The following is a 22596-nucleotide window of genomic DNA, read 5'->3' as shown; positions in this document are numbered from 1 at the left end:
TGAAGAAAGGCAGTGAAAGATGTGGAAACCAGGTAAATGTGGGATTAGAAAAATTCTCACGACTCAGTTCACCTTGCTGAAGTACACAGGAGGGATTAAACAAGGTCACAGCGATAAATCTGGTTTTGATCAAAGAGATAACCAAATTCAGTGTGAACACAAGGAGGACAGTCAAAGAACTGAACTGCTGTTTCTGTAGACCAAATGGGCTGAAGAGAAATTATTTCTCAAGTTATTAGGATAATCGCCTTCATATGTATGAAGACCGAAAGAATGAAAAAAAAAAAAAAAACACAAGCCAGATCCAGTCCTGGCTGTGTGTATGTTTTTATTTTGTTTTGTTTTTTAATATAACACAAGCCTCAGAATGCTTTTTTGGGTAGGCTGCTAGGGGGCAAAAAATGTTCAATTTGTTTAAGTTCAGTTTGACAAGATAGGATATAATAAAATGGGAAAAATTGTGGTCAGCATTATAATGATAAGATTAATGGTGGCGACGTCACATAGAGGTATGATACAGCGATGCACATTAGAAATGGAAAGGGACAACTCTTGTGCCTGGTTTTGCTATCTGTTGTGAAATTGTGAAAAGTGTCAAACCAGCTTGCCAAAGCAACAAACTGATGATGATCTTGCAGATTATGTCATAAAGGCATAACACTAACCAGATGAATGATGTCCATACACAAGCATTGTGATTTTCCGTTTAGACAGACGAGCTTGTCAATGAATGAAGTCTATCCTGTGCCTCCCTGACTGGTCACATTAATGATGAGTCTTTGGACAATGACTTGCTTTTCGATGCAGAATCATAAAACATAGTAAATATGGAACCTTAGGTATTAATTTAAATTGTATCAAAATTACAATTTTTCTGATCGGAATCAGTGGTCTAAGAAACACACTGGAAACAAACTAGACTCCTCCTCTTTTAACAGAAGATGGTGCTGTTCTATCATTTGGAGGAAATGGGGCTCGTGTTTTTCTGTTGGCTTTCATGTCACTCTTTTCTCTTCCCTCTCTCATCTCTACATGGGCTTATATACACCGGACAGCAATGTGTACAGTTTACCAGTGGCACGCTTGTCTGGTGGTGGAAACAAGAGCCTTTCATCTCAGCACACAGCAAGGCTGATGGTTTAAGTATCTGAGAAAAAATCGACAGGCCAAGGTTGGAGTCGACAAATTTCTTTTATATTATAAAATCTCACCTCAGTGACAACAGCTCTTATGTGGAGTTCTGACAAGTATAAGAAGCTTCAGCTGACAGCAGTTAAAAAATATACAAATTTAGGAGTTTTGGGCAAATGGTACCAGAAGCACTGTGTTATAGTAACATGGCACTAAACGCACATTTTGGCCACATACATCAACAGTAAAGAGGGATGTTAATGATGGAAAGAATTCCATATTTGGAATTGAAATATGGTGCTAGGTATGTGATATTATAGGGCTGTTTTGTCTGTACTGGGTAAATGGAGTCATCCCTCAAAACAAATGCCAAGACATTTTTGCTACAAACCTGGCTCTATCTCCTTGGCTCTGAAACCATTTTTTAGAAAGACAAAGATACCAACCAGTCTTGGATATCAGCCAAGGAATCTTTAAAGGACCACAACATCTCCTGTTTGGGGCACCTCGCAAGCACTGACCCAATGCAATTACTTGATTTTTACCCGAACTGTTTGTTGCATACAGTCTTCTACAATATGTCCACGTTATCTTCATCAAGGGCATGAATAACTGCTAAGTACAGGGCTGTATATTTGGACAAAGCTGGACATCTGGGTGTCATACATGCTCTAATTATACATATATACATATATACATATACACATGCATATATATACACACACACACACACACACACATATATATATATATTCATATATATATAAACTTAGGATTAGTGTGTTGCATCCTTAAGGAGTATATCTTCATTGTGTGTTTCAGTGGAGAAATATGAATACCTTGAAGAGATCTATCCAGGGAAATATTGTTGAGGACTCTGCATCTTACACTTTGCATCTTTTTTACATTACACTGTGGGTCAATACAAGCAATGCCCATTCATTTCCATAGGGATGTGGTCACGAGTGCTGCATTTGGTTAACAAGCAAATTTGGTCCCAACAATCTCGGTGCCTGATTTGTTAGCATGTGTGTGTGGACAAAGAGGAGACCCAGCCCACACAAAGATCTGGACACACGCTCCTTTCTTTAAAAAGGAAGTAAAGAGGTGTTTAGAAATTGGAAAGATCTCTTTTAGACAGACAGGAAAAACAACCTGTTCACACATGAATATTAACCTCAGTTAAAAATCTATTGTGCTATTTTTAAGAGCCACATAATTTACTGAAGGGATTTAGGTACTTTTTCCTCCTCCACAAGCTCTTTTATTGACACTATTTTGCATTATTTTATTCTCACTAATGACGTTATGGATTTAAATTTTGTTTGATCTTAAAGCTTAATAGATGAGGAGAGAGTTCCCAGAATCCAAACGCTGTAAAAGGAAAACTTCTCGCCTTGTCAACTAGACCTCTCAAGAGTGACCTACTTTGTCAACCAGAAGGTGAGAGTTTTTCTATGAAACTCGATTTTCATTTTCTGCTTTGTATTCTTGTCAAGAGTTGTGTTCCCTTGAATTTTAATATTTCTGGACAGTAGTCATATGTATTTGTTGAATTTATTGGCTCATCTCCACAGAGAATATTCTAGATCAAAGGTCTAAGAACCGCTGTAACTGCCGGTGGTGTCTGAGACATACTATCCACATGTTTTCTGACCTACCGCTCTTCTCAAACTTTTGGTCTAAGCTTAACATTTTAACAGGTTTTAAGTTGTATTCCAGGACAAGTCTGCTTCATGTTTTATGGTTAATACAAGTACAAATACCCTGGAATACAAATAACAGTTATCATACAAGCCAGTCGCTTGTTCTGACATCTCTAAATCCATACCGAACACACAAGATTCTCATCTCCCTGAAGCACTCAAACCCTAATGTTTAAACGGCCAACGTACAGATAAGCGTTCTATGGTGTAAATTGTCATTCACAGTTCGCTGTGGTAAACTCCATTACAGCTGAATTTCCCCAGTCCTATTTCTCTGTGTGGATTGTTCAGTTCCTTTCCATAGATGCAACTTTACACTTAGAGGAAATCTACTCTAAAAGAAGAAAAAAAACCGAGGGGGGTTGAGGAGGATACCAACTGTACACACTGCCCATAACAGAACTTCTCTATTCACTGTTGCATTCAATAGCTCGCTAATGAGTGTTACCCTACAGTACTTCTCTAGATTGGCATTGAAACGGTATAAGTGGTACAAGAGGAAAACTACTTGTTGATATTTTATATAGCTGGTGGCAGTGGGGACCAGAATTGGGTAGTTCACCTGATTTCAGGCTTCTCTTTTTTGTGCAAGCGTATTTACACAGATCAGTGAGCTGTGTGTGTGTGTGTCGGTGGCAGAGATGGATCATTTAAATATTGATTATGTGTCTAACAGATGGATGAGCTGGATGAAACCCAGATGAAGAACCAAGTGGAAAGTCTCAAATATCAACATCAGATAACAAGAGAAAAAACATCTGTTACAATCCCAGAGTGAGTAACAACACACACACACACACACACACATATTGTAAGTGGAATATGTGCAAAAAGATGATTGTATTTTCAAATATATAAAATTAATTTAAACTCCAACACTAACCGGACACTCTACCTATAGAACTAATCTCCAAGTCTCTTCCTGAATCCACAACACCACCCCACCCACTCAGATAAATCCCTTAACTGCCATTGGCCAGTCTCACCTGTCTCTCACCTCTGACTTGACTGTTAGGCTGGTCAAATGGGTGGAGGAGACCATGACTGAGGATCCTTTCCTAAACTCAGAGCTGATGAAGGACAACCCATGGGTGGAGACAGGGAAATGTGTGGTCCTATAGGACACGCCCACCCACTTGCACACATGTGCGCACACGCACACACCCTTCTACATTATTACGGCCATTTCATTAATGCGAAATGCAAACATTTATTTTTCCTCATTGTCTCAAAGATGTGTCCAAAAATACATTTTATTCCTGCATTAATAAACTGTTGTCTTGTTGGAAAAGTTCATAAATGCACTGAAGCCATAGTAAGTAGATGGAAAAATTACCTTTGAAAATTCTTGAAGTAATACAGTACAACTGGCAAACAACCAACAATTACAAAAATTATTTTATTGTAATGCATGTTTTTTTTTGAGTCTTTAACAAATAAAGTTCATCGTCTGAACACTGGACAGTCCATCTGTTTTCGAAATCGTTCACTGTCAGTTCCTGTATTGTTCAAACACACAAACACACACACACACACACACACACACACACACACGATTACGCGTGCATACATGACATGCATCAGAGCAATTCTCTGATGTACACATTTCGCCGCACTGCGTTGGACACGCCTTCATTGAAGCGGAACCAGACGTCACTGTTCCCGACGGCCTTTCCTATCTGCAGAGCTCCACCTACTTTACTCTCATCCCCTTTTGGGTGTCAGGCGAGAAAAAGACAAAGAGACAGCAAAGGAGAGAAAAAGCAGAAAAACCCATCTGTGGTTAATGATATTCTGTGTGTGTGTGTGTGTGTGTGTGTGTGTGTGTGAGTGAGCGAGTGAGTGAGAGTGTGCGGTGTTTAGTCAGTCATTCAAAAAAATTCATTTTTGCATGATCTTTGAGGCTGACTCAAACAAAAACAACAATTTAATAACAATGATAATTGAATTTTACAGTGTTATGAGGCTAAAATAGCTTTCAGTATATTCCACGTTTTCAGTGCATGTCTGACACTGCAAAACTACAAATTCTACTCACCTGCATGTCCGTTTTGTAAAATCTTACCTTGCACCTCATTTTCAAGTTGGTGCAAGGGAAATGGTCTACACATATTATAGCATTAAGTTTTGATTCTACATGGTCTTCAAAAAACAAAAAAAGAAAAGAAAAAAACAACATTGCCATGTGAATAGTTTTATTACATAAAAAGAAAAGGGAGAATTTGTCTCATTTTTGCCATTTTTGTCTGAATCGCCTTTTCATGTCAAGTATGTGTCGTAATTATGTAAATGTAAGAACACGTTCAAATTACCTGTGGTTGTGGTGACTGCCGGCTTCTCTTTTGGTATGATGGCTCGTCCAAAAAAATCTAACTCCGGCTGGAGGGAAAAACACACACACACACACACACACACACCCGGTTACTAACAGGACAGGTGCAGCAATATGACATGATTAAAAATCTCTTCTCTAAAGCTGGCTTCGCTGACACCGATTTGCTGTTAACCTAATTTCTACTGGATTAAAACCATGCAGCGTAGCGGAGCATATAGTAGAGTGACAAACATAGCATTATACTCAAATTGTTCGGTTAAAAAAAGAAAAAAGAAAAGACAAAATGTATAGACACAGAGGGATGTGCTCAAACAGTGGACAGGTCAAGTCATTTCCATTAAACACCACCAGGTTCTGAGTTAAGCTTTAATCAGGGTAATGGTTAAGATTAACACAAAGCTAAAAGGTCAGAGGAAACCAGTTCCTCTTCACAAGCATGAAACTGTCTGTTTGGAAAAATTATTTGCTCATTTTCAAGCAATGACTACATGACTTACAAAAATGGACATTAATTTGTGTTTCATAAACTTTTACTATTAACTGTGTGATCCATTTAGCTTAGCAACTTAGTAATACTATGAAGTACTATGAAGGAGGTTTTCATTTTTGCAGCTACAGACACTGGAATAATATTAACCTATGTTTAGATTAACATGTAAGGAGTAATTAGAGTGATAAACCTTATCTTGAGAAACAGAGGATGTAAACAAGCCACACCCAGTCTCCTAAAGCCACACCCAGTCTCCTAAAGCCACACCCAGTCTCCTAAAGCCACACCCAGTCTCCTAAAGATACACCCAGTCTCCTAAAGATACACCCAGTCTCCTAAAGCCACACCCAGTCTCCTAAAGCCACACCCAGTCTCCTAAAGATACACCCAGTCTCTTAAAGCCACACCCAGTCTCCTAAAGCCACACCCAGTCTCCTAAAGCCACACCCAGTCTCCTAAAGATACACCCAGTCTCCCAAAGCAACACCCAGTCTCCTAAAGATACACCCAGTCTCCTAAAGCAACACCCAGTCTCCCAAAGCAACACCCAGTCTCCTAAAGATACACCCAGTCTCCCAAAGCAACACCCAGTCTCCTAAAGCCACACCCAGTCTCCTAAAGATACACCCAGTCTCCCAAAGCAACACCCAGTCTCCTAAAGCCACACCCAGTCTCCTAAAGATACACCCAGTCTCCCAGAGGAACACCCAGACTCCTAAAGATACACCCAGTCTCCTAAAGCCACACCCAGTCTCCTAAAACAACATCCAGTTAATGACAAGACATGGGCTTAATGAGGAGCGAGGAGAGACACACACCAGTCTCCACTACTGAGGGTGGGACACACTGATCTACATCATGACTTCAACACATAAAATGCCTATAGGCTGTTTTGAAAGAAAGTAAGAAAGAAAGAAAGAACAGGTAGTGACTGGGACGGTAAGTGTTTCTTACTTTGCTCTCCACTGTTGTCTGTTTGACAATGTTCTCCAGTCTCTGCTGGTGGTTCTTGGTGGTCATCTTCTTTACCTCCTTTTTCTGAGTTTCCACTTTCTCCTCTTTCACCTCCTCTGTCTGAAGGTCACATACAGCACAAACATCAGACATTTGTGCAAAGATCAGATATGTGTAAACCCTGAACATACATATACATATACATTATATATATATAATGTTTTAACCATATTAAGCCATAACAGATTACCTCACATCACATCAACAGCCTGGGAAACAGGTTCAGTCGTTCTCTGACAGTGAGTGTGTTCGGTTGATTTGTTGTCTAACTCTAAATGGACTGTGTTGGGTTGAGTTATTGTCTTACTGTGAGTGAATTGTGTTGGGTTGAGTTGTTGCCTTACTGTGAGTGGACTGTGTTGGGTTGAACTGTTGTATTACTGTGAGTGAATTGTGTTGGGTTGAGTTGTTGCCTTACTGTGAGTGAATTGTGCTGGGTTGAGTTGTTGCCTTACTGTGAGTGAATTGTGTTGGGTTGAGTTGTTGCCTTACTGTGAGTGGACTGTGTTGGGTTGAGTTATTGCCTTACTGTGAGTGGACTGTGTTGGGTTGAGTTATTGTCTTACTGTGAGTGAATTGTGTTGGGTTGAGTTATTGTCTTACTGTGAGTGGGTTGTGCTGGGTTAATGTCTTACTGTGAGTGAATTGTGTTGGGTTGAGTTATTGTCTTACTCTGAGTGGGTTGTGCTGGGTTAATGTCTTACTGTGAGTGGGTTGTGCTGGGTTAATGTCTTACTGTGAGTGAATTGTGTTGGGTTGAGTTACTGTCTTACTCTGAGTGGGTTGGGCTGGGTTAATGTCTTACTGTGAGTGGGCTATGTCATGCAGGGTTGAGTTAATATCTTACCTTGTGTGTGTTGCGTTTCTGCAGAGCTCTCTCTGTTCTCCTCATCCTCTCGAGCTCTGTTTCCCTGGCGATGAGCTGCTTTGCCTGGTAAGTGAGTTGTCGACGAGGTGGCAGGCCTGTAAACCGCACTACATCCTCCACATTACTGTTAAACACACACACACACACACACACACGAACGTCAGTCATTGCTTCACACTGGGTAACATAAGACCTTAAACCTCTTTATCCAGTCTGACAGACTAAATCACACTAAAATCTTTATTTTTGTGCTCTTTATACCCTGAAGTGCATTTACATAACCATCCAAGAATGTCAAGCATTTCAAATTAGTCTAGGACAAGACAAACTGACCCTGAAAAGGAGCATGAGAGAGAGTGAGTGAGTAAGAGAGACAGCATGAGAGAAAGAGAAAGAGAGAGTGAGAGAGAGAGAGAGAGAGAGAGAGAGAGAAAGAGAAAGAGACTGACAAATGTAATCAAATGGGTTATTCTCCTGATAAATTTTTCTAAGAAAACGAACTGCAGCCACTGGTAAATAATCAGATAAAACCACTTGCCAGTTAAATAAACAAATAAATTCCTGAAGTTAAAGCTTACGCAAGGGTTTGGGCCCATGAAGAAAGACAAAAAAAAGAAAAGAAAAGAAAAACAAAACATGCTCCTCCTTTTCTCTGCCAAGGGGACAGACTCCCTGTCTTAGCCTCCTTTGTCAAAGGGCTCTCCATGAGGAATCTCCTTAACGGACTCCAAACACTTCATGCACTGTTAGTCCATGGTAGCAGTAGTCAGTCAGTCTTTCCAGTGGTATTCTTTACCGTCATATGGGAAAATACGATTGTGCCCATGCTGAAAGTTGCACTGACTGTTGCCTTTACTCTGTTGATCTCTATTGACTCTGTCGATACCAAGAGGGTTGTTGGTTGCCATGGTTACACAGATCCATGAGGCTGCCTGTGTTGGTTACACTCCAAATATGCTGCAGATTAGTCAGTTGTTGGTTGCCATGAAGACAACAAAATGCTATCGGGATCAGTTTCCTGTCTTCTCAAATCGAGTTGCTCTTTGTGTTGTTGGTTGTGTCTAGCAAATTCCGTGAGGTTCAGTTGAATTTATCTGTTGCCATGGCGATGGCATCAGTGCCGTTGCTTAGCGCCTGCTGTAGCATGGCTTGGTGGGCCAGAGCAGGGAGGTACAGGAAGACATAGAGCAGGAGAAGGACAAACAAAGCCACGAGCAGTGGAACACCCCAGTCCGACGTCACCAAGGTCTGTCGACATCGGGCCTGAAGGAAGGACTGCTGCATTCCTTCAGCACGAACAACAACAACACTGTATCCACATATACCCCACTAAATAACAACAGCCCCACACACACACACACAAAAAAATCAACACACTCTGCTCGCTTCCGCATGTGAAAACAGATCAAACTTGCTGCCGTGGTCCAGGTTAGTTGTGAGTCCCATGTTTTCCTATAAAATCCAAACTCTCTCTTCTCTTTGGAGCATTTCCACAATCTGCAGACTTGGCGGTATTTGTCTTAACCTTTAGAGAGGTGTGTGTGTGTGTGTGTGTGTGCTCAGGGGGTTGATTCACTGCCAGATGAGGGAGAGCTCCAGCCAGAAGCCCTTGTTCTCACTGAGACGGACTGCTCCAATGAGAGAGGGCAGAGGAGAGGAGGGGACGGAGAGAGGATGGAGGACTAATCTGGAGCTGTACACTAATCCGTCACCGAAGCACGCAGGTCAGGTAAACAAATCACACGCCAGAGCGTGAAGGAGAGATGAGACTCCATCAGCCTGAGCTGCACAACCTAATATCTCTCCTAAAAACACACAGCCCCCTGGTTGTGTAGGTGTGTGTGTGTGTGTGCACGAGCATGTGTGTCCGTCTGTGTGTGCGTGCGAGTTTCTGACCATGTATGCGTATGTCTCTCTCTCTCTCTCTCTCTCACTCTGTGTGTGTGTGTGTGTGTGTGTGTGTGTGTATACTCACGGCTCCAGCACATAAATGTATTGACCCTCTGGTGTGCGGTCTTGTCTGTAGGTCAGGTTGTAATTGATCATCGTATCGATTAGATCACACAGCTGCTGTTTCTCTCTAGTGCTGTAAAGCTGAGGATTTACCTGTGAGCGAAACAGAGACAGAAGGATTAAAGGTAGAGCAAGAGGCAGAGATTAAAACACACACAAGCCTCATGTTTTCATGGAACACATTGTTACAGCAATAACACTTATAAAATAATCATATAAATATATAAATAATCAAATAAATATAAAGCCTTACTCTCAACAGCCTGCTTTTGCAAAAATGATTCCTTCACTGTGAGACACGCGCTCACACACACGTGCGCGCGCACACACAGACCTTCTCTGATCACAGTTTGGTGTGGATGACATCAACACGCTCACTCACTTGCTCACACACACTCACACACACTCACACACACACACACACACACACACACACACACACTTACTGGTCGCAGTTTGGGGCAGATGAGTTCCAGTAGAAGACTAAGCATGTCCAAGCACAGAGTGTGTAGACTAACACGACACCGCACTGCAGGAGGGATCTCAGCCAACATGGCAACCATGGCGTTCTTGGTGTGTTGAGTACGGGTCAATGCCTGGAGCACATTTACACAAGACAGGTTAAATACTCATATCTTTCAGACTGCACGAGAGAGGGCAATTAGTGGGCTTAGCCGACAAACACAACGTTTAACTTTGGAGAGGCAGCAGATTAATACATTCTCTCATCTGTCTCACCTCATACTGACTGTTGGGGTAGTTGATACGTGGGACAGAGTTGGATGCATACAGGAAGTGGAAGGCGGCGGGCAGGAAGGGGAGGTACCGCATGAGTGAGTAGTTCTGACCATGCATAACACACTCGTTTAACAGGTCAGAAAAACACAACCAGTCCAGTCCTGAACACACAGCCGACATGTTAGGATCCTTCATCTTCATACTGAGGAAATTATCATACAGGCCCTACAATGAGAGAGAGAAAGAGAGAGAGAGAGAGGGGGGGGGGGGGGGGGAGAGAAGAGAGAGAGAGAGGAAAGGGGATAAAAAGACAGGGTTAAGACTAGCGTGTGTAAGTGTGTGGTTGAGACCATAGTTTTAAAATGTTTGTGTGTGGGTGTGTGCATGTGTGTGTACCTGGGAAACTTTCTCATGTTCTCCGTTGGATGAGGCCAGATGGAGGATGTTCTGAAGTCTCTGAGCTCCCTCTTTAAGCCCCGCCTCCACCAGCCCTATGTACGGGTCTGCACCAATCCGCTTCCTTTAACAGGAATAACACAACAAGCTCTTACAAACATACCAATAAAAAGAATCTAAATGACTCTCATGTTTACTCTACAAGCTACTCTAGTCGTGGTGTTTGTAAATGGTGGAACGCTACATGTGAGTTTGGGAGGAAGAGAGAGTGAGACAGAGGGAGGGGCTATGCTAATGAGGGGTGTGGTTTCTGTGCGTACCGTTTGAGTCGTGGCAGCTGAAAGATTTCTTGCCACACCGAGAATAGACCCTTGTTCTGGTCTTTAAGTCCCACAGTCATACTGCTCACTGTACGCTGGTCCAGTTGCTTCTGTCCACGCCCATGTAAGAACTACACACACACATACAAACACACACAGAAACATTACACAATACACATGTGTCTGTCCACACAAAAGCACACTCATGTAATATTTAATTGTAAACACCCACGCACACATACACACACATTAATTCATACACACACACCCGCACACACACACACACACTTATTTAAGCATGCAAATAAAGGTTTTGAAAACACATTTTCTGCCCAGATGTATCTAAAAGGGAAGGATATCTTTAAATGTGCTAAAATGGCAGTGACAGTGCATGTCTAACAAGCTATCTTAGCCGAAGTCAAAATGAAAAAGAAAACCTTGCACGTGTTCACAAATGCAAGCTGTAGGTTATGTATAGGCATATGTTTTTGTCTAGACAGCACAGGTTTGGGGGTTCTAATACTTTGTCTTACCTGTAGTGTGTTGATACAAGCACGAATGTCATTATCTGTTTTCTCACAGAGGGCCATCAAAGTACCTGTATCTGCCTTCATACCCTGCAGCCGTGAGATCTGACAAACACACACACACACAGTGTGTACATAGCTTTATGCGGTTGATATAGTTTGTGTCTGTCATGCTTGTTTAATTCTGAGTGTGCCCTACCTCAGCCAGTCTCTGAGATAAGCGGGAGGGCTGTGTCGGGGGAAAAGCCAATAGGAACGCTTGTTGCCTCAGCGGCCTCAGAGCTGGAACATAGCTGATGACAAAAACAACCAATCAGATCACAGCACAACTCACTTTCAAATATGTCACTGGATGTAAGCGGGGGGGGGGGGCCTACAGGTCATTGCAGATGCAGATGATTGGCCGAAGCAGCACAGACTCTTTTTTCTTCTTCTTCTTTAGTGTGTTGGCGCCTGACTCTGCTTCCTCACGACTATCCTTCCTGTTAATGGTGGCCAACAGGATATTGATGGCAGCCTAGCCCATTCAGAAGATCAGAGTAAGGAACAAGCCAATCAGATACAAGCTGGTTCTTTCTTGGTTAAATAAAACACTAACTGATTGAGAAAGACCATAAAGCTTCGAAAATACTTCAGTAACATTTTCCACTATGTTCTGGTATGATTTTAATGTGAGAATAAAGAGAGCTCACCAAACTTATAGTGTCAGAGAGTTTCAGACCCAAGCACAGAATAAGAGGGAAGGCGGGACTTACGGTAGGAGCCCCGTCAATCTCATCAATAATCAGGCAGTTTGGCCTCTCATTGGCTCCCAAGACTGACTTCATCTGTGTTGCTGTGTCGATACGCTTCTGGAACAACTCAGCACTTCGATCATCGCTTGGATACAAAAGGGGGAGAGACAGAGATTTGTCAACTCCATTTAAATAAGACATAATCCACACACGTGTGTTCATTTGAAATTTAAGTCATGCATAAAGTTTAGCTGTTGAAACTGACTTTGTCTGAACGTCAGTGTGTGTGTGTATGTGTGTGTGTATGTGTGTGTGTGTGTGTTTGTGTGTAAGGTACCTAGCATTGATCTCCACAACGTTGTAACCAGCGTGTTTTGCGATGACATATGCTAGTGTAGTCTTCCCCAACCCCGGAGGACCAGACAACAGAGCCACCTAGTGAGTAGGAAGAGCCAAACTGCTCGTAAACTCTAACTTCACAATCATGCCACAATGCAGATCTGACACATTTTTTTCCAAGGCTTTCTGGATTATTCACAGATTTAACGCCATCTTAAAGGGCCAAGGAGGTGATCCTCATCTGGCCCTTCCCGCGTCACAGATATGACCTCTGATGAAACAGCCAGGAGAAGCCTACACTAATACCAGTGTCCATAAAGAGCAGTGAGACAAATGAGGAGAAATGAACTGAAGGAACTGATCTACTGTTTACTCTCAAGGAATAAAAGCCCCAAAAAATAAAGTTTAGCGTTTCCCTTGGTTGGGAAAAAAAGAAGGGGGAAAATAGATTTACGATGTCATGAGAACATGCGGTAAACATTCAGAGGTTGAAATCATATGAGCGCTGTACACGTCTTCTGTAAACTTTAGACAAACAAAGAAGTTAACGAGAGGAATGTTTCCTGGGACTAATGTGTTATATCCTGTGGTTCACTAGACAAATGACTGAGCAAAAATCTGTGTGAGTTAAAGCACAAACAGGCTTTTGTCCAGTTTAAACGGATCTCACCTTGTATTTGGGACGTTTGTACTGGTCTAGCTCGGCTTCCAGTATCTCCTCCGTGATTTGGCTCTTGGTTTTGAAGCGCTGAGCTTGGTTCTGGTTTTGTGCGTTCTGGCCACTGGGTCTGACTTCAGGGGCAGGGGCACGGGGTTTTCTTTCTCTCCCAAAAACCACCGTATCCCAAAGTTTCAGCCATTTCAGCAGACAACGATTAGTGAACTATAAGACCGCACAAAGAATGAACACACATGCACAAAACACATGAATTCACACAGTCACACAACTGAAAAAAACAATCATGTTCAGCAAAGAAGGAGTCATTAAACCTGGGATAGAGCCCATCTGCAGCGTGTAATCCACACTAATTACTGCTGGGATGGTCTGACAGAACGAAGCTTTGCACTCTCCTCGACCTGAGTCATGCTGGCTTTCCGATAACACAGAGTCAGTCGTAACCAAGGAAACTTAATCCACCTCTATGATAGCTGTTTACTGCAGCAGGATCTCAAATTCAAGACAATCTCCTGTAAATACAACACCCTGTCCGATCCGCTGCCAACATGTGAATTTTTGGGTACACCTCCCAAGTGATTTCGTTTGTGTGTTTGTGCAGTACTCACATCGTCACTCAGTAGCTCTGTGTAATGCTTTGGGGAAAAGCGATCCACCCAAAGCCTAGATGAGCGACCTTCATCATCATCATCATTATCCTCTCCGCCCTCTGGCTCTTCCTCTGCCAAAAGCTCTGGATCTATGCCACTGAAAACACACAGTTATCAGTTACACACAGACACAAACACACAAATCAATAATGAGCTCTAGACCTAGGGCTTACCCAAGAGCCATACAGATGTGTTCAGGGAGATATAAATATCTGTGCGTATAAATAGATACAGCATACAACTGCACCCATAAATACATCCCTTCAAACACACACACACACACACACACACATTCTGATAGCATAAGCACACAGGGTTCAGAGACACACACTCCTACAGCATAAGAACACAGGATTCAGACACACACACACAAAAACACACACAGCATAAGCACACAGGGTTCTGACTCACACACACATATAGCATAAGCACACAGGATTCAGACACACACACACACACACACACACACACACACACACACACACAAACACACACAGCATAAGCACACAGGGTTCAGAGCACTTGAAGCATCGCACAGAGACCTTACTCATCATGCAAACCACACACTTTGAATTTTTGTTTTGAATAACCACACAGACACACACACATACACCACAATCATACACACACCTGTTAAGCAGTTCAGTCAGTCGCTGAGACTCCTCGACCACCTGGCGATGACGCTGAGGGGAAAAAAAAAAAAACATCCTAACATTCTTTTCATGGACCCACACATTGACTGCATTTCACTGTGAGTGCGACTGTGAAGTTGTATGTTGTGTATGTCTGTTGGAGAAGAATAATATGCATATATGCACTCTCACTCTCTCTGCCACTTGTTCCTTTAGCACTTCGATCGGGACCGCCAGTAGTCCCAGCGCATTCTGGGAGTTTCGGAAAGCCCTGGGATCCGGTGCCTGACCAGTAAAGACACACATAAAGTTGTTACACGTTGTGTGACGCTGAGGCTGTGTGTGCATGCGGACGAGAGAGGCTGAGGGAGAGACATACCTTGTCCTCCTCTTCTTTTTTGCTCAGATAGACTCTGTTTCCCTGAGAATCTGTGACACTGATGTAATCTCCTGTTGCAGGGGGACGTTTAAGTACATGGCATGTTGTCGTGGTAACGCTTCTAGGTGACTGTTGCAAGGCTGCCAGACCACTAATATCCAAAACACTAGGAACCGCGGAAACAGGCAGCGTATTAGGAGAGAGGGGCATGGACACCTCGGTCCTGTGGGGAGAAAGGAAGAAATAACCTCTGCGGAATATGCGAAATGTCAGGTGATGTCATGGACATATCATCATTTTTGATCTCATGGAATAAAAGCTGTCACTTATATTCACAATTAATGAATCAAATGAATGATGTCACCTTGTCACCATTGATGTTATTAGTGATATCAGCACTGCTGTTAGTGATATAAACAGTGATGTCATTCATGATGTCAGCTGTGATGTCAGTATGGCTATCAGTGACAGACAGTTGATTGACAGACAGTGGATGTGACGATACAGTGGGACCACGGTTCGGTATGTATCACGGGTTCGGTATGTATCACGGGTTCGGTATGTATCACGGGTTTTGGGCCACGGTAACAGTATGGTTTCAGTACCTCTACATTTAAGGAAAAAATAAAAACACTCAACCTATAAACAATGAACTTTTTATTTTGCCTAGAGACAAATAAAGCTTTCCATTCAGAAAAATGGCAGCATGACTGACCGGGCCGACAGTGGCAAAGCAATGCTTGCAGACTGTACTTTGTTTGTTTATAGTCATTGTACTGAATGCTGAATCTGAAATGTTCCTACGCAGTGGATTTGCACAACGAAGTATTAAGGCCACATTGAGGGAAATAAAATTCTGAGATCTCGAGAATAAGCTTGTAATATTATGAGGGTAAAGTGGTAATATTACGAGAATAAAGTTGGAATTTCACAAGAAAAAAGTCATAATATTACGAGAATAAAGTCGTAATTTTAGGATACGTGAGGGGAAGTATCGGAAGAGCAGCCTGCTGCATGAGTTAAATTAGGAGCATGGAACATCTTGTGAAGCTATACTTTAGTATAGGTTTCACAAATAATGATGCCTAAGACAAACAGAAGTTTCCAGAAGCAGGCTCAGGCTGCCATTGACTGTCCTCCCGCCCGTTTTGTTGGTTGCTGGTAATATATTTTCCTAAAAATTGTGGGGGGTTTTTTCCCTCAAAATTATACGTTTTTATTCTCATAAGATTATGATTTTTTTCACTTAATATTACAACTTTATTCTCGAAATATTACTTTATTTTCACTAAATTACGACTTTACTCTCATAATATTGTGACTTTTTTCTCAGTGATGACTGTATTCTCGTAATATTATGACCTTACTCTTGAAATCTTTGAATCCCCCCCCCCTCAATGTGGCCCTAATACTCCGTCAGAGATTTGAAAGAGGGCGGTGCCTCTTCAAATTTGCTTCTCTCTGTCTCGCTAGCGCTCTCCATTGTCACGTTGGAGCAGAGAGAATATTTGGTTTTAGTTGCCCCTCTCCTCTCCAGCTTGTATTTGCATACAGAACGCTGATAGGCTCCAGGGAAATTCTGATAGGCTCCAGAGATGTTCTGTGGATCTGAAGGTACAACGTGCATGTGGTCTCCAGCGCAACAAGCAAGTTTTGGAAATTATAGGAAAGTGACAGGCATATCGTGATACTGCGGTTCCCGTGTGCGTATTGAACAGTGGGGGGGCGTACCGAACGGTTCGATAACATACCGTGTACCGTTGCATCCCTAGTTCTCATTGACGTGAACAGTTCAACAGCAAAGTAATACTTACCTTCTGTTTTCCAACCTCTCATAAACCTCAGGGGACGAGGGGGGAGTGATGTCATCACCCTCATGCATCTGGCTAAACTGGAGTCTTTTGGCAACATCTTGCTTCCGTTTCTTAGCTTTAGGGGCTGCACCAAGTTCAAAGACAGATAAATACACACACTTACACACAGCTCCACATGTCACTATACTACACACAGCTCCACATGTCACTATACTACACACAGCTCCACATATCGCTATACTACACACAGCTCCACATGTCATTATACTACACACAGCTCCACATGTCACTATACTACACACAGCTCCACATGTCACTATACTACACACAGCTCCACATGTCACTATACTACACACAGCTCCACATGTCACTATACTTACACACAGCTCCACATGTCACTATACTTACACACAGCTCCACATGTCACTATACTTACACACAGCTCCACATGTCACTATACTTACACACAGCTCCACATGTCACTATACTTACACACAGCTCCACATGTCACTATACTACACACAGCTCCACATGTCACTATACTACACACAGCTCCACATGTCACTATACTACACATCGCTCCACATGTCACTATACTACACACAGCTCCACATGTCACTATACTACACATCGATCCACATATCACTATAATACACACAGCTCCACATGTCACTATACTACACACAGCTCCACAGGTCAGCATACTACACACAGCTCCACATGTCACTATACTACACACAGCTCCACATGTCACTATTCTAAAATTACACTTGATGATAAATGGGCCATGAAAATTGACTGAAAACTGTTCATACACACACACATATGCATATATATATGTGTGTGTGCGCACACACACACACACACACACACACACACACATTTTATATATATATATATATATATATATATATATATGTGTGTGTGTGTGTGTGTGTGTAAATACGTATAAGGAAGCATTCAAAATGTCAACGTCGCTGACACAGAGATGATATCCTTTTCGAAGGCAGGGGCCAATAGCGCATAATCTTTTAAACTATTCTTGAGCAAAACCAAAGAGCGCACAGATGTGGTCACTCACTCAGTGATTCTTCATCATCTTGCCTTAAGGGAGAGACGCGCGATGTGACGTCTGAGTGGAGCTCTTGTCGTTTGCCAGTTCCGGCTGGCCGGTTCAACAGCTGGTCACCAACCGAGATCGCCTCCTCGAATGACTGTGGAACAGGCTGCTTATTTCGGAGCTGAGACACTTTTGTAAAAGGTGTGGGGTCAACTGTGTGCACAAAAGTCGAAAAGAAGCAAAAAAAAACAAAACAAAACAAAAAAAAAAAACACATGTACAGAAAGAAATATTAACGCAGAATCTGTCGAACAGGACTGCCAAAGAGAGCAGTAACTGTCAGTGAGAAGCACAGTTAATTGACTACCACGCTCTTTCCTAAAACATGATAAGAAGATGGCTTTACACATATTCTTGTTAATACATTTTATGATGGTTTACAAACAAAATCTATACAGTCATCGTTAAAAAAATAACAATAAAAAAGTTAGATACAATACCGGCTTCAGAAAATAGACTCATTAACATTTGGCTGGTAATAAAGTAAACTGTCTCGAAGTACCAATTAATTAAATGTATGTACTGCCCTCTACTGATATCTTCTAGACGTTGCACAAAAGAGTGCTTCTTCTCTGAATGTAATCTCAGATCTACAGCAGAATAGTAAGAAGAATTTCAGAAATCAACAGACCACTTATTTCTAAATCGTACGGAACACCTTAACTCATTCGGTACGAACTTTATCAACGGGATTTATTCATTCATTAGTGACTCTATTCCCAAATTAAACGTCTTCATCTAAAACGAGGTGGGAAATGTTTCAAATAGCTAATTTAAGCAAACGAAGAGTAAATTTAATGTTCAAATCACACACCACTAATTACAGCGAATTTGAAGGGTTTGTACGCAAAGCGCTCACCAGCTAAATTTACTTACAATCCATCTCCGCCATCACCTCTAACTCATCCGCAAATTGCCGTTCAAAATCATCTTCAATCCCGTACATCTCTTCGTATTCGTCCATCGCTACAGTGTACTAATCCTGTGAGAAGAATACGATACTTAACGCAAAATACGACTGAAAAATATTATTCCTTGATCACTCTGGGACACCGACTTATTAGGAAAAGCCCGTTTCGCGCAAAATATTGTCAAACGCATATACATCCGGGTTACTTTATCAACTTCCGCTGATACGTTCTTACTATTGGATCGTTTCTAATACTGCATTTAATGCCATTGGTTAATTTACTTTCAGTCAAAGAATGGCGCTCACGAACAGGTTGTCAACTTTCACAGCAAACACATATAGGTGTCCTACCGGTAGGCTAATACAACTGTGCAAACAGTGGCCTTTAAGAAACTACAATCAACGTGAAGGCGTTTCGCTCACTTTGTCCATTTCGCTGTCTAAAGGGGATTAAAAACCAAAAACAAACTACATAAGGGAGATTTCTCGTAGCTTTGCAGTGGTTTCAGTGGGTAGTTTCACTGAATTTAAACAGGTTTAAAAATTACGAGTCGTTGTCGCTGAATAAGATAAAGTAAAATAAAATAAAACACTAAATTAGGCTCAGCGAGGATTTTCGCATTTTCCTTGTTTATTTTATTATCGTAAAATTGGAAATAAATAAATGTATTACATAGGCCTGTTGTTCATCTCTATTGAAAGAAGGGTCAGTGGTGGCATTCCTTGCATAGATAGAGTTAATATTCGACTCATTATATTACAGTTGAATAAACTGGTAAGGAGTGCAATATCTATATACTGTGACATGAAACACAGGTTCTCGATACCATTTCAGTATGTTAAGCCATTGTCAAAACACGCAGTGGACCATCATAATTTTTTTCACTCATTTCGTATTTTCAGTGTGTGGGGAAAGAGTTCCCCTTTATATTTCTTGTTCTTTCCCCAGCTCTATACTGAATCAAAGTAGTGACTTAACTATATAGCCCTACATATCTTATCTCTGTCTCATTATGAAACCGCCTGACAGTGTCACAGGGAACAAATTACATATTGAGAAACCATAACAACCTCTCCTTCTGTCGGGATCGATTTGCCCCACATCTCTAAACATAACAATAATAGGATTAAATCGACCGGGTTGTTCTCTCTAACTAACCCGTTCTCCTCTGTCTGTGATAACTAATCATAGTTAGTGCATCTATGCTCTACATTCTTTATTTACTTTATTAAGTTCTGATACCCAGACTAATACTCTCTTTTCCCCCTCATCTTCTCTCTCTGTGTGTGTGTGTGTGTGAATGCATTGTATGAGTGTGATTGTCTTCCTCCCAAGTGTGCACTGCTCCCCTCCATCCTCTTCATTCCTCCCTGTCAGCCTCCTCCTCATTACCAATACCCTCGTCCTGCTTTTGTTGTCTTTATTTTGTCTGCTAGTGTTTTTGCATTATAATTGTATTACTTGTAATTGTCCACGAGGTCTCCACCTACTGCACACCTGTCTGGCCAGGAAGGGGTCTCCTCTCTCTGTGGTCCTTCTCAAGATTATTTCCATTTTTCCCTATTACACCTGGGGTTTTGGGGAGTTTTTCCTTGCCCGCTGTGAGGATTAAGTCAGGGGGATGCCATCCCGTTTTGTTTGTTGTGGGAATGTAAAGCCCTTTGAGACTTTAAATAGTGATATTGGGCTCTAAATAAACTTGAACTTTGAACTTGAACAATAAACATATTAGAGACATACACCATTAATCCCTGTGGCTGACATCAGATGGGAGTGATTCATTAGGGTGAGGTTTGGTTACTACCAAATAAGTATTGCATCACAAACAAGGTGAAAGGGTTTTCATTTAAATGAATACATGGTTTACTTTTTAAAGGTTTTTCTAGATTTAAGACTGATTGTGATGACCAGTGTACATTTTGTGAGAATGATCCTGAAACTTTAGTTCATCTTTTCTGGCAAAGCTCGCACTCTGAAACGTTCTGGAATGGTTTACAAAATCTTGTTACTTCATCTGTTCCTGATGTGAGGTGATGTGTTTCTATACTTCGGAAAACCCGATCTTAATAATGAATTCTCCTTCTTGCTTAAACTCTCAATGATATTTGCAAGATTTCCTGTACATAAAATGAGATGGTGTAAGGAGAAACCAAAATGAAATATCTTTTAATTAGTCTTCGACCTACAGAAGGATATAAGAACATTAAAGCTAAAGGACTCTTTTTAATTTAAATACATTGATTTTCCATATTAACATCATTAGCAAATGTTAATATATATATATATATATATATTACATCATCGTGTATCATTATAACCGTGTCCTTTATACTCTATGCTTTGCCTTTTTTTTTTTTTAACAATGTTGCACCACAGAGTTTGTATTGTAATTAGTGCGATATATGTGCTCTCATATGTGTATTATCTGCACTTTCTATGCTGACTTAAAAAAAAAAAAGAGTGAGAGAGGGAAAAAAAAAGCTTTTGTCAGATCTGGGTCCCGCGGGCCGACACTGTTATTATTCCACGTGTTTCAAAGTGACATCGAGTGGTTTCTCGTCTAACTAATTCTGCCCATTGCAATAGGCTGGATTTGCTGTCATTCTTACTTTCATGGCCTCGCCTTCTCGATTTGACAGTTGGCTCACGTATGAGTGACATCACTGGATCCGTCCCAACGCGGAAACATGGAATATTTGTTGTGATATCATAGGCTTGACCATCTGCGTCGTTAAGTGAATATGTGTAACACGCTTTTCCTCTGAAACTTTTAAAATGTGGTTTTAACAAGATATTAAGCTTTTTTAAACAATGGGGTTTTCTATGTGGTGTTTGGACTGTGTTCGACCTTAAGTTTGTGTTTACTGCGCTCTCTGCTGCACGGAACGAGAGATCGCGAACTTGAGAAGTATTAATATGCATTGGACACGGGGTTTCGGGCTCTGGACAGTCTTGTTTCTCGGCGGAATCATATTACAGGTAATAAAACTGAATGAATAAATGTGTGTTCTCCCGTAGTGACGGAGGTTTTATATGGTTAGTATTTATGCATGTGGGTCGATGCTTTGCTTATTGTGTATAGGTTGTGATATGTGGTCTATTTTTGGCCGTGGGGGCGGCTGTCTGGTGCGCGCAGAGAAAGCTCTGGTCAGCTCCGTTTGAACGCTCCAAACTTCTGACGTGAACAGTTTCAGAAGAATCAAATCACAAATCAGTACTACATGGACAGTCGTAGTGATCCATCTATTTCACTTTATGTGCCATCTTATTATTACACTATGGCTTCATCTGTGTTTTTCTCAATCGGAAGTTTTGCGCGTTCTTGTGATAAAGAGACTGTCACGGGTGACCTTTAACACTGCTGACCCGCACACGGGTTCGCGCCTCATGATGTCTCGTGGGCTTTCTACTGAGTATGAACAACGAAACATTGTGTGAACGCGTGCACCGCAGCGCTCCGCAGAGGTAACAATACATGTGAAAGGGGAGAGAGAGAGAGCATTGGCACATTAACCATGGGTTAAGGTTCAGCGTTCTAGCAAGTGTAGGTAGGGTGTAAATGTGATACTGCAGTTAATAGGTTAAAATGACATAATGTTATGTGTAGGGCTGGTTTTAGTGTGTTAAGGAAAGAGAGGGAGAGTGGTGTGACTGTGTATGAGATTTAAGAGAAGCATAGAAAAATAGAATAGATAAGGAGACAGAGCGTTAGAAGGTGGCAGTGAGTGTGTGTTAAAGGAGTGTGCTCAGAATGTTCAGCAGAAGGGGGAGGGTGCATGATGGATGTGTAATAAGTTATAGTT

General features: G+C 41.6%; 2 protein-coding genes across 2 annotated transcripts; one reads left to right on the top strand and one right to left on the bottom strand.

The window, feature by feature from the left end:
- The first annotated feature begins 3513 nt into the window (after nt 1–3513).
- gng13a (guanine nucleotide binding protein (G protein), gamma 13a) lies at nt 3514–3958 on the top strand. The gene is made up of 2 exons (XM_030780883.1): nt 3514–3611; nt 3853–3958. The coding sequence occupies exons 1-2, from the start codon at nt 3514–3516 to the stop codon at nt 3956–3958; spliced, it is 204 nt and encodes a 67-aa protein (XP_030636743.1).
- A 459-nt stretch (nt 3959–4417) lies between these two features.
- On the bottom strand, nt 4418–18846 carry chtf18 (CTF18, chromosome transmission fidelity factor 18 homolog (S. cerevisiae)). Its single transcript, XM_030780802.1, has 22 exons — nt 18759–18846; nt 17844–18035; nt 16763–16886; nt 14949–15171; nt 14762–14854; nt 14568–14620; nt 13896–14034; nt 13282–13494; nt 12610–12707; nt 12294–12417; nt 11916–12055; nt 11738–11831; nt 11545–11643; nt 11012–11142; nt 10692–10815; nt 10296–10520; nt 10004–10153; nt 9520–9650; nt 7524–7668; nt 6617–6736; nt 5150–5216; nt 4418–4548 (listed from the first exon to the last, which is right to left on the bottom strand). The coding sequence occupies exons 1-22, from the start codon at nt 18844–18846 to the stop codon at nt 4418–4420; spliced, it is 2904 nt and encodes a 967-aa protein (XP_030636662.1).
- Nucleotides 18847–22596: the final 3750 nt, after the last annotated feature.

This window comes from Chanos chanos, chromosome 7 (assembly GCF_902362185.1).
Source record: "Chanos chanos chromosome 7, fChaCha1.1, whole genome shotgun sequence".
Lineage (NCBI taxonomy): Eukaryota > Metazoa > Chordata > Actinopteri > Gonorynchiformes > Chanidae > Chanos > Chanos chanos.
The sequence above is the reverse complement of the archived record's forward strand: the minus strand, read 5'-3'. Positions and strand labels throughout refer to the sequence as shown.

What these genes read in the sequence shown, in the direction of transcription:
- gng13a (XM_030780883.1), top strand. Translation starts at nt 3,514, where the DNA reads ATGGATGAGCTGGATGAAACCCAGATGAAGAACCAAGTGGAAAGTCTC. An exon ending in ACATCTGTTACAATCCCAGA is followed by an intron (nt 3,612 to 3,852) that starts GTGAGTAACAAC and finishes CTTGACTGTTAG; the next exon opens with GCTGGTCAAATGGGTGGAGG.
- chtf18 (XM_030780802.1), bottom strand. Translation starts at nt 18,846, where the DNA reads ATGGACGAATACGAAGAGATGTACGGGATTGAAGATGATTTTGAACGG. An exon ending in ACAAACGTCCCAAATACAAG is followed by an intron (nt 12,708 to 13,281) that starts GTGAGATCCGTT and finishes CCTACTCACTAG; the next exon opens with GTGGCTCTGTTGTCTGGTCC. An exon ending in GGCAGTCACCACAACCACAG is followed by an intron (nt 4,549 to 5,149) that starts GTAATTTGAACG and finishes GACACCCAAAAG; the next exon opens with GGGATGAGAGTAAAGTAGGT.